This window comes from Alexandromys fortis, unplaced genomic scaffold, assembly GCF_014885135.2.
Source record: "Alexandromys fortis isolate MF-2015 unplaced genomic scaffold, M_Fortis_MF-2015_v1.1 scaffold_2_1_26212458, whole genome shotgun sequence".
NCBI classification, from domain to species: domain Eukaryota; kingdom Metazoa; phylum Chordata; class Mammalia; order Rodentia; family Cricetidae; genus Alexandromys; species Alexandromys fortis.
In genome coordinates, this window is record NW_026067930.1 from 11,072 (window position 1) to 22,760 (window position 11,689).

The window sequence follows — 11,689 nt, forward strand, 5'->3', positions numbered from 1 at the left end:
GAACTTGGTGTTGGGGCAGTATTGAGGGGTTGATTTCTGCCCATATCCCCAATAATTGTAAATCCAAGAGATAGTCCAGCTGTATCCTTTGATAAAGGGTAGGACTTTGAGCTAGGAGATATTCTTCTGACAGAGTCTGTAAGTCTAACTGTGTCTCATCATGAGAGTTGACAGTGGCTTTAAGTTTATGCAAAAGGTGTCGTCTCTCAATTGGTTCTCTGCTGTTAAATGCCTTTGAGCTTCCTCCAGCAACTGGAACCCGTTTATACCTATACATTTTTCTAAATTTTCTAACTATTTTCTAACATCTGGGGCCAACTGGCTGACAAAAGAAATCTTTCAGCAGCTGTCATTCATCCTTCTGAAAGAACCTGGGGAAAATTATTTAAAGTCCCATTGGTCAGTGTTGGACATAAGGGAAAATCCATTCTGTCCAGGCTGACTAGTCCTGCTCTAATCCGCACACTGACAAGGTTCTGGGGGAGGGGTGTTCTACTTTTGGAAAAAAATGGTAGGTTTTGAGTTCTCCAATTACATAGATTGCTTGTTGAAAAAGATACATCATGAAAGAGGAAGGAGTGGAACTTCCTCTTTTGCTCAGGGGAACATTTCCTGTTCCCAGGGGCTGCTTAGAGAAAGGGGGAAGGGGAGAAAAGGAAGTGTGTGGTTTGGAAACTATTTCTCCTTGTGGGCATTCTGCTTAGATGTCAGCCCCCCCCCCGGGGCCCCCCAACACTTCATAGAGACTGGGACTGACTCCAGCCATGAATGGGAGTCCAGCAACAAAACAGTAGAATGCTCTTGGAGTGGGACAGGCAGAGGTAATTTAGGCTTCTGGGTGATCTAGCGGAACCAAAAGGATTCAGGTCCCCGACAAGAAGGCACAGGGCATAAACAGACAGACCGGTTTGTTTTGTCTTTTTTTCTTTCCTCTCTCACACCAGAGAAAGCCACTGGTCAGGTCAATACAGGGAAATAGAACTGACAGAAACACATAGAGAGACACACAGTAGAGACAACCAGGGTGGACGCCACACATTCATACACCTGAGCAGACCAGGGGAGTCTGGTGCCGTCTCACACAGATCCCGGACACTGATCAATGGCCATGTCTGGCCTCTCCTTGTGTCCTAAACAGAAGACATCTTAACGAGACTTAAGAAGGTGACAGGCCAGGTGATATTCTAATGTGTTTCTTTTTCCAGTGGAGGTNCATATTCCTTTTCCTTCCAATCTAGAGAGGAAAGGCTTCATCATGTCTGTGGTTGAGTATCTCTGGGACACATGGAGCACAGTGGCCCTGCAGCTCCTGCCGACCATAGACGGATTCGGAAAACTACTTGTGGAAAGAGCTGGTTTGTCCAGTTTCTCGCCATTTAAGTTGATGTTGGCTGTCGGCTTGTTGTTGATTGTTTATATTATATTTAGGTATGTTTCTTGTGTCCGTGATCTTTGTAAAACCTTTATCATGAAAGGGGGTGGATTTTGCCAAAGGCTTTGTTCAGCATCTAAGAAGATGATCATGTGGTTTTTTTCTTGGAGTCTGTTTATATTGTAGCTTGCATTGACAGACTTTCCTACATGAAACATCAAGTAAGAGATGAATTTTTCTTGTTCATGATGAATGATTTTTTAAGTGTTCTACGATTGAGTTTGCCAATATTTTGTGAAGTTTTTGCATCAGTGTTCTACATGAGACTCTTTCATTGTTCCATTGTTGTGTGGTTTGGGTTAAGGTAACAGTAGCCTGATAGAAAGAATTGTACCTAGCTTTTCTACGTGGACTCTGGAACACAGACCTCAGGTCCACGTGTTTTCCTGGCAAACGCTTTACAAAATTAGCCACATCCCAACGGTGCATCTAGATATTAAGGGAGAATTGTCTGCTGTCCTCAAGACACAGCACAGTCACGTGAGAGCTCACACAAGGTGACACACACCAAGAAAGATGCCTTGGCAGAGAAGCCGTATTCTGACACGAGTTAGCAGTCAGGAAGGAGCAGTTCAGGACTGCTGCCCTAAAGGGAAGAGACAGAACACTTCTGGATAGGCATTCAGCTGGGGACTCTGGCAGACAAGCTGAGTGAGGGGCAGTAGTGAGCAGGGAGCAGGGGCACTGTGAAGCTGACCTCATGGGATTCTTCCTGAGGGAGGTCAAGACTAAGATAGCAAAAGTTAAACACAGGAACTTGATTGAGTATTGAGTATCAAAAGTAGGGCAGTCTCACAACTGACTTAAGATTCTTGACAAGTCTGGGCAGGGAACACCAACCATGCTCAGAAAAGGCACAGAAAGCCAAGATTAAGCCACACTCTGGGAGCAGTTTATGAAAACTTAAGTAAAGTTGATTCAACGAAAAGTATTTGTCAACATGAGACTCAGTGTCCAGAAATTTGGTGGTCCTTGATCACATACAGAGTCCCCGCAAGAGATCCAGGGTCTCCCTCCCTCTTGGAGCACAGGCCTTTAGTGTCTAGATCCCCTGGAGGTCAGAAATGACAGCAAAATCCCACCACACATCACCCTTCTCAGCCTGGGAATTCTAGCGAGAGCTAGGGAACCTACACGTTTGGTTTTCTCGGTTCTGCCTGCCGTGGAAACACTTGCAGAGTCACAGTGAGGTGCCTTGGGGATGGGACCCACATGGAAATGGGGATCCACTCATGGTTCTTTATCTTCTGATCACAGCTGGAAAGGAGATTCATGTGCTGGGTTTTGAGGGGAAGGGTCTTAGCTGTGAGCGGCCCCACCAGCTCAGGTATACACACAGCTGCAGGGCAAAGAGACATCAGCTTCAAAAAATACCTGTGCAGGGTTTCTCTCTCAGGGGTGTGCAATTTGCAGACTCTCGAATCACAAGTCCCAGAGCAAATGTGGATAGTCCTCTCCAGCAGGTCACTGTAGGGTAGACAGGTCAGTTCCCAGTAGCTGATGCCAAGAGGAGGTTTTTTATTGGGAAAAGTGTGCTCTGGAGAACACTAACTTTCCTAAAATACAGTTGTTGTTGTTGGTTTTTTTTTTCCTCTAACCTCACTTCTCTGTGTTTTAGAGTTCCTACAGAGAAGTATGTTGGTAGTGATGACACTGGCCTTCAGGAGAGGTCATATTTATTAAATGTCTAGCAATAAAAATGTGTGGTAAGTGACTAGAGATGACTCAGGAGTTAAGAGCCCTGACAGCTCCTCCAGGTGGCTGACATCCAGTTCTCAGCATCCTCATGATGACTCACAACTGCCTGTAACTCTGGGTCTAGTGATCCAATTCCTTCTGCCCTTCATGGCAACAGGCCTGCAGATGGTACACACAAACACAAACACACACACACACACAGAGGCAAAACACTGAAACAAATAAAATAAAAAATTTAAAGGACATAGTAATATGGTTTAACTCATTGTCCTTAACAATTAAACATTGTGTGGTGGATCCAACCTGCTCATCAATGCAAGAACAACATTGTACAGCTGTAAGACTCTCCTCCATTTCACTCCTAGCAGATGCTCTGATTGCCACAGGACAGATCTTTCCAAACTCTCTTCCTCACTCAGTTAGTTTGTCTCTCCCTTTACAGGACAGTGAAAGATGCCTCACGTGAGAAGGAAAGGTTTCTGGAAGTTTATCCTCAGATGAAACGGAAGCTTGAGGAGAGCATCAGGAAGCTCCACGCCCTTGCAGACAAGATTGACAAGGTGCACAGGGACTGCACCATCACACAAGTGGTGGCCAAGTCCACCGGTGCTGTGTCTGGGTTCCTGACAGTCCTTGGTATCGCTCTGGCACCTGTGTCAGCAGGGGTCAGTCTGGGACTTTCAGCCACAGGCTTGGGACTTGGAGCAGCAGCAGCTGTGACGAGTGTTTCCGCAAAAATTGTGGAAAAGGTAAGCACGGCTTCGGTGGAAGCTGAAGCTAGACAGCTTCTGACAAGGAGCAACGATACTGAGAATGACATTAAAATCAACAACACTGAGAAGGACATTACAGAATCGTTGGAGAAGATCATCACCGGGCTTGTTTCTGTATCTAAGAAATTTGTTAACACTGTGGATGACATAAAGAAGAACATTGATGCCATCAAGCTGACCAAAGCCAACCCTCGCCTAGCAAATAAAGCTAAGCGTCTAATGACCACAGGGAAGGTGTCAGCCAAAAGCATGAAAGAGGTGAAGAAAGCCTTTGGAGGCACTGCGCTGGCAATGACCAAAAACGACCGGATCTTTGCTGCAGCCACTGCAAGTCACTCCCTAGCACTAGATATAATTAGCATCATAGAAGACACAAAGCATTTGCAGGAGGGTACAGAGTTTGCTGCAAAGCTGCGGCAGAAGGCTCAGGAACTGGAGAAGAAGTTGCAGGAGCTCATCCGGGTTCATGACAGCCTGACTCAGTGACCCCTTCTTCAGTGCAGCTCGGAGGACTGGGGGTGGGGTGTGCTGGACAGAGCCATGGAAACTTGATGGTTCCTGAATGTATCCTCCTTATACCAATGCCATAACAGTGGTAGTGCCTGCTAGAGGAGAGGCCACATCAAGAGAAAGGAAACCAGAACACAGAACACAGATGGGACAGGCTTGTTACCTCCCACTAGACTCCACCTCCCTCTTAGATCCAACAACCTCCAACATCCCACATAAGGACCACGCTCCCAAGCTGGGAAGAACATCCAAGGCCTGGCTAAGCCACAGCATGGCTGCTCCCCAGTCACACCCACCACACTGCTCCTAACAGAGGCTCACCATCCTCACAGGTCCCCGAGCTGCCAACTTTCCCACTGCTTTCATATTGACCTTCTCCTTCTTCGTAGTTCTGCCTCATTCTGTGTTTTTCCAATTATTTCCCAATCTTACAATCAGATTCTGGGTGTGAACCCCATTTCTTTCTTCATGGTTTGGTCACATGGAGTGATGGAGATTTTGGTGGAATGATCAGAGGGTGGAAAGGAAGGGACGCTGGGGACACCATCTGCAGGGTCATCAGGTTCTTGGTCCTATGTGCCAGCCGTGGGCTCTACAGGAAGGAGGGGTGACAGGATGTGGTGGTGAGTTCTGCTCTCTGTAAGCAGACTCTTGGGGAAATCACAAGGCTTAATTCCTACTGAAGTTTAACACCTGTTCTATTTGGATGAGATCTGCTGAGATGCACATGAAAGCTACACTTGCTCCATTATATGTGAAGAATTAGTTTGTAAACACCGGCCTGGTCATGCTTTGTGTTTTATGAAAATGATATCACGTGTTTTCTAGGTTGTAGACTACAGAAAGTTGATAATTGTCTCCAGATTTCTATCATCTCCTCTTTTTAAAACTGTTTTCTTTATTGTGGATTAACAAGAATATTTGAAATTTATACAAGAACCATTTTCCTTCTTGATCTCACCTTCCCCTTCTGGCCACAGGAGCATCCTGAGGCTGCAGCAGTGAGCAGTGTCCCCTCCTTCCTTACCACTCAAGTGGCCTTCTTCCTAAGTTCTGAACACCTGAGACAGAGAAATGACATGTGTACTTCCTGGGTTTTGTCTGTTAGAGGATCATTCTTGGGTCACACAGCCCCTTCTATCATTGCTTGGAAGGATGTCTGGCTAAGGGACAGCTGGATGTGGACAAAACCATTGCCCTGGGGGCTCAGAATGGTAAGAGAACTGAGTAGTGGACAAACATGGGAAAGAAATCTATCTGCATCATGAGCCGCCTAGCAACTTGCTCCTTAGTGTCCAAGTTCATGGAGTCCTCTCTACTGTTGAGCCCATGTGTCCGTGTTATAGTGAACACTGTGCCAAGGCTCAGATTCTGTCCCTGAACAAACTCAGGAGCCATCACCATAGCTCACCACATCCTTGACCTTGAACCCTACACTCTTTCCTGACTCCGTCAGTGTGGCCCTTAGGACACACATTACTTGAAGAGCCTGTGCCTTTGTCACTGCACTCTTCCAGGCTCACAGGCCTCTCAAAACAACTGCACCATAGCCCTTTCAATGAATGATCACTTAGGTGTCCAGTGCCCAGAGAGCTCCCTGCAGCTTCCAGTCCAGGGCCACCTCACCTCCATGGTTCTGCCCACCAGGAACACACCTTCCTTTATGACAGAGACAAACAAGCATGGTGGGTGTCGGTGAGAATTGACACAGCCCATGGTCACTTCTCATAGATACAGCATTACCTCATGGGTGGTGAAAGTATTCTAGTAGGTAGCAGCATATTTTCAAAATAGAGATACATTTAAAAAGAAATTAAAACCAATTTCTATGATATAATAATATATCTCAGGTGTTAGAAGTGTTCTTAACAAAAGGGAAGGCTATGGAAAGAGACCAGTGAGGCTCAGAGATGAGTAGAGGACCCATAAATGGACAGGAGAGGCAGACAGCGTGAAGGAAGGTCAGCACAGAGGTGAGCTGTGACCAGGTCTGTCCCTGCCCAACACAAGTGACAGACAACAGGACTGTGCCTGCAGCTGCTGCCCCTGGGGTCTGTGTTCAGTTCAGGCACCAAGGGTGTCCTGTATGTTGGAAGATAGGATGGTTCTCATGATGGGCTGTGACTCCTCAGCCACAAAAAGGGCTGTCCACAGCATTGCAGATGGCTGTCCCTGGCACATGCTCAGTCAACACAGACCCAGCTGAAGTGAGTGTGACATCTGAACCCAGCTATAAAGATAAACTATTGAAATGGAAATGATGGAGGAGGAGGAGAGGTGGGCGGTTGTCCTGTGTACAGGGAGGGCACAGGACCCTCAAGGATTGTCACCAGGGTGTCACTTATGGTGAGAGACTGTTCTTTACCTGATTGTCACAACGGCTCTACGAACCCATGTCTCTGATGAGTAATCAAGGACCCTGTGAGCACACGGACTGAGTGCAGTCACAGCGAGGAAACTGAAGCTGTCCTGAGGTCAAGCTCACTGGGCAGGCACAGCAAAGGCAAGTGTTTACCACATGGAAGCCAGGACCAAGGAGTGACAGGAGGAGACACAGTCAAGAATTGCATTCGATGACATGCTCCGAGTGACCCATAGTCTCGAAGTGTAGCCCACTTCCTTACAGACTCCAGAATTCTACTCATTCGGTAAGTTAAACCACTCATCAAGTCAGAGCCTTCCAGAACAATCTCTGCAAATTCAGATACAACCAGAGACAAGCTCTATTAACACACACGCTGTCTGCTATTCAGCCCAGGGGACAATCACGATGACCTCACACCTCGCCTTCTTCCCTGCTATCTCTCTATGACGAGTACAGTGCTCTGGGAGAAAAAAGTGTAGAAGATTTAAGAACCCTGACAAGTTTCAGGACGGACTCATAGAGCTGATCTTCTGCTCCCTTCTGGGTGGAGTGTGATGGCGGCCTCGTTCCATTGCTGTCCACATGACATAGAGAAAAGAATAAATACATGAGGAAGGGAAGAGCCCGTGGGCACAGCTTGTCCACAAAGTACCGTGTACAGGGTTGGAGGCAGTGATGATATTCCAGAGAAAGACCTCAGGTGGGATTGCAGTTCTGAGATCCTCAGGAAGAGGATCCACGTATCAATCACCCGATGGCTCAGGGCAAGAGGCTGAGTGTGGACAGAGCAAGTGTGCACAGTCAGAGTCTCCTTTCCATGAATCAGGAGTCCTAGCATGGAAGTCCACAACCATGTGCCATAGATATTAGCTATTGCCGTTGTAACATGCAGTTCCCACCCCCAGATGCCAGAACATTGAACCTCATCTCTCCAATGTGTTCATTCAATCCCTTCTCAAGATCACAACTTCAACTGATCAACTTTCCCTTGCATCCTAATAGGACAGGAGGCCACTGTCTTGGCTAGGATGTCCACAGCTGGAAGGACCACTATTATCACCTCCCAGTTATGTGGCTTTGGCAAGTCAGTTACCATTTCTCAACCCAGTGCCATTGCTATTGAAACTTAGTGTAAGAGGAACAGGATCCTGACATGGAGTGCTCAGAATGATCAGCACACAGTCGATGCTCCTGAAAGGTACCCTTGAAAAGCTAATGGGAGAAAACCAGATCAAAAATCTCCTTGTAGGAATAAGGACTTAAGAACTCATTTGAGAACAAGTCAGAAAAATGTAGACATGGTTAGCTGTGTCCCCAGGTCCTGTCTCAGTCACTTTCCTCCCATTTGAGGAGCTGTAACAACAGCAGGGTCCTCTGTGAACTGAGGAGGCCGAGAGCCCACAGTGCAGCGGCACAGAGCTGGGTTGAGCTTGACTGTATTTACTGAGATCTGGAGCCCAGCTGTGTTCAGGAGGAATAAAAGTGCAGGATGATAGGACATGATGACAGCCTGGGATGAGCAGCAGTTCAGGGACGGGAAACCAAGTGCCAGCTCCCTTCCCAGAGACCAGAGAGATCAGGACCAGGGTCTCAGCCAGGGTCCAGGGGAGACAGTGAGTGACCCCAGAAAGGAGGTGTAGGTAGAAGGTGAGGACACCAGGGTTGGAAGGACAAGGAGGAACTGAAGACAGAAGAGGCTAACAGAGGACATGCGAGAGGGAGAAGGGACACTTGTCAGCCCTGCTCCAATCTCACACTCCACGGATGTGCAGCGCTGTGCTCAAAGGTGCTCATCACACGCTGTCTTTGCTGTAGACTTCTTGGGTGGCTTTTCTATTCTATTCAGCGCTCCCAAATATCAGGAGGATCGAGACAGCTTCCAGAGTCAGTGTGGTCTGAAGACAATATTCACAAGTGGAGAATCTGAGGGAAGTGAGGTCCTGACCCAGAAGAAAAAACGTCCCCTATTGCCCTATTAATATCCAGGACACTTCCGGCCTAACATATCCTACAGCTGGATCTAAAATGTTCTCAATCTTTACATGAGGCTTGATTTGGAATGTGTGATCCTCACGGATTACTCTTCTGTCGTAGGAGGAGGCAGCTGTGGGGCCGGAAACTCTGAAGGAGCTTGTAGCACACGTGGCCATAGATAACAATGACAAGCCTTGAAAAAGAACAGAGCAGGAAGAGGTTTTTAGAATCTGTTCCTCAGTTGAAAGGGGAGTTCGAGGTAACCAGCAGGAAGCTGACCATATAGAACAAATTCCCAGTGGCTGTGCCCTCTCCAGTGTGGTGGCCAACTCCACAGGCGCCGCCCTGGAATCCTGGACTTGGCTGGTGTAAATCTGGCAGTCTTCATATTAAGGACTCTTAAGAGTGGTGCTGAAGCTGGGATAAAAAGTTGTTGTAACAGCTGTTACTACTGCTGTGGATAAAGCAAGGAAGTTGTCAGATGACGCTGAAGTCAGGGTAATAACAAATGTGGTTTAGGTAACCATGGCTAAGGTTACTAGAAAGATTTCTACAGCAACCAAAGAATTCAACAAAACTCTGAAAGCAATCAGACAACATGGCTGTGCCATCAAGATGACCAGGGGGATCATCACTGCAGGATCCCCTGCCCAGCATGCTAGTCGGGTGTGGAATGCCTCTGCAAGTGCTGCTTGGTCAATGAAGAGAGGAGCCCAAGTCAGAGGGGCAGCACTGGGATTGGCTGCCTAGATAACCTAGGCTCATAGACTTGTAAAGGGGGTGTGTGAGGGTCAGCACAGAATAGAGCTAGACAGCAAACTCCTCCTTCAATCTGCTTTTGGCTCCCTCCATAATCTGCAAGAAATCAGCACAAGAGATTGTACAAAACCAAAAGATGGGTTCACTAAGGGGTTCAGTTAGTTCCAGACAGCCTGATGTGTGACAGAGGGAAGGTGGCTGTTCTGGGTGCCCTCTGGGAAATGGAGGAATTAAGGATGTGAATGGAGAGAGCAGAGAACCCAGAGTCCTCCCATTCTTGTGTCTTGACCATCCTGGAGTTGTCCTTTTGGTATGGCTACATAAAAAGATGGTGGCAAATGTGGACGCGTGAGATACAAGGAGCCCAGAGACTGCACCGTGAATCTCTCAGTATGTGTGTCTGTGCCAGGATCCACGGGGAAACCTGAGGCCCAAAAAAGACTGTGCTGTTCTGGATTCTAGAAGGAAGGAAGTCAGTGGGTGTCCAGCCTGCACCCCCTGGCCTTAGCCAGGCTCTCTTCAGTCTGTGGAGCTGCAGAGGGGGTCAGAGGATGTTCTGTGTGCTGGGTGGGAAACAGTGCCAGCCTGGGGACCCAGAGAGCAAAGTGCACAATCCTGTGAACAGTGTCAAAGGCTGTGTGTTTGAGAGATCAAAGGGCAGAACCAAGAGAGGGGCCAGCTATGTGCCTGTACAAGCAGAGAATATTCTAGAAACTTTGGAATTAATAAAAATTACATGTTCCCCTCGAAGTCAGAATCAGCTGTGTGACATCGTGCACAGTACTTTGCCTCTCTGAATCTCTCTTTTTCATCAGAAAAACAAACCTAGGATTGACTGCTCTGCTCATCCCTAGCAGGCACTGCTCTCCTTGGTAGCCGGATGTCTGGCACACATGCCGCAGAGGCCATGGGAAAGTGGGTACCAGGAAGAAGGAGCTTGTCTCTGATGCTGGAGATGCTCAGAGGGAAGAAGCCAGTCCCAAATCCTGGATCCCAGATCAGTCAAGGACTCAGGGTGCAGATGATTAAAATATAAACTGTTTTCACTTGAACTAATTTAAACAACATCCCACACAGTGCACATAAACACAGGCACACACAAACTTCCCAGTCAGCCTTAGCTCGATGAAGCTATGTTTCAAACTCTGTACCACAAGTTTCCAAAAGTGTTTATTTCCTAACAATTTCTGTGTCTTGGTGGCAGTGGGTTCATGGACTCTGGGTGAATGGTGTGTGACTAGTCTTAATTGTCAACTTGACTACATCTGAAATTAAATTAAAACTCAAATGTAGAACACACCTGTGAGGGGATTTTGCTTAATTTGAAGTGGCGAGGCTCACGTCTAAGTGAGATTTAAAGCAGGAAGGCACGTCTTTAACACAGATATATTGAGGAAGTAAGCCACACCTTCTACTGAAAGCCTATATAAGGTCATGGAAGAAGGAAGCTGGTGATCTTTGCCTCCTTGGTTTCGCCTCCATTAACAAGTCGATCCCTTCACCGCATTACAGCCTCCTTCTTCAGGATTCCCACGTATACTGAAGACCAGCTGAGACATCCAGCCTTGGGGACTGAGCAGCATCTGGAGTCTTCAGCCACTGTTGGACTAGCTGAGCCACAGTCCGTGAGTCATGCTAATAAACTCCTTTCTATGTAGAGAATTATTCTGTGAGTTCTGCTACTCTAGAGACCCTGACTAGTACAGATGGTCACTTCTCCCCAACTTACCCCACTTGGACCTTAAGCAAGCTACTCTGAACTTCACCAATTATCCTGGCAAATGCTTCCATGGACTTGCTCTGATGTCTTCCTGCTGGATAGTTCTTGGGCTGTGGCCCCACCTGAGCATATTACAGTCCTGGGTGAGTGTTGTTGACTGTCCTACAAAACTCCACAACCTTCCACAGCCAACAGCTACAGTGGTGATGTGTACCCACAGTGGACCAATGGACCTCTTCCAGTAAGTTATTTTTAAGATGCATCTCTGTATTAATAGGAGTATTTTTGAACCTGCTATTGATGAGATGACTCCATCCCTGTCACCCTGACCCAAGTCCCTGAGAGAATTACTGAAAACGTATGATGCTGGCCCTGAGGAGCTGACCCAAGCATTCACTTCGGGGAAAGGACTTCACAGCACCTGCCACGTCTCAGAATCCAAACTGCTCATATATATA

At 47.3% G+C, this 11,689-nt stretch overlaps 2 protein-coding genes across 5 annotated transcripts in view; both read left to right on the forward strand.

The window, feature by feature from the left end:
* LOC126503455 (apolipoprotein L6-like) overlaps positions 1 to 11,689 on the forward strand; it is a 120,239-nt gene that overhangs the window by 4,035 nt on the left and 104,515 nt on the right. For all 4 annotated transcript variants that reach the window (XM_050145159.1, XM_050145157.1, XM_050145158.1 and 1 more), the window contains exons 2-3: positions 1,239 to 1,428; positions 3,573 to 4,745. In XM_050145159.1, coding sequence (XP_050001116.1) covers positions 1,239 to 1,428; positions 3,573 to 4,389 — 1,007 coding nt within the window. In that variant the 3' untranslated portion in view covers positions 4,390 to 4,745. The remainder of the gene's footprint in view (positions 1 to 1,238; positions 1,429 to 3,572; positions 4,746 to 11,689) is intronic.
* The window catches only part of LOC126503452 (apolipoprotein L2-like), a 120,239-nt gene that overhangs the window by 4,035 nt on the left and 104,515 nt on the right, over positions 1 to 11,689 (forward strand). The gene's annotated exons all lie outside the window — the stretch shown is intronic.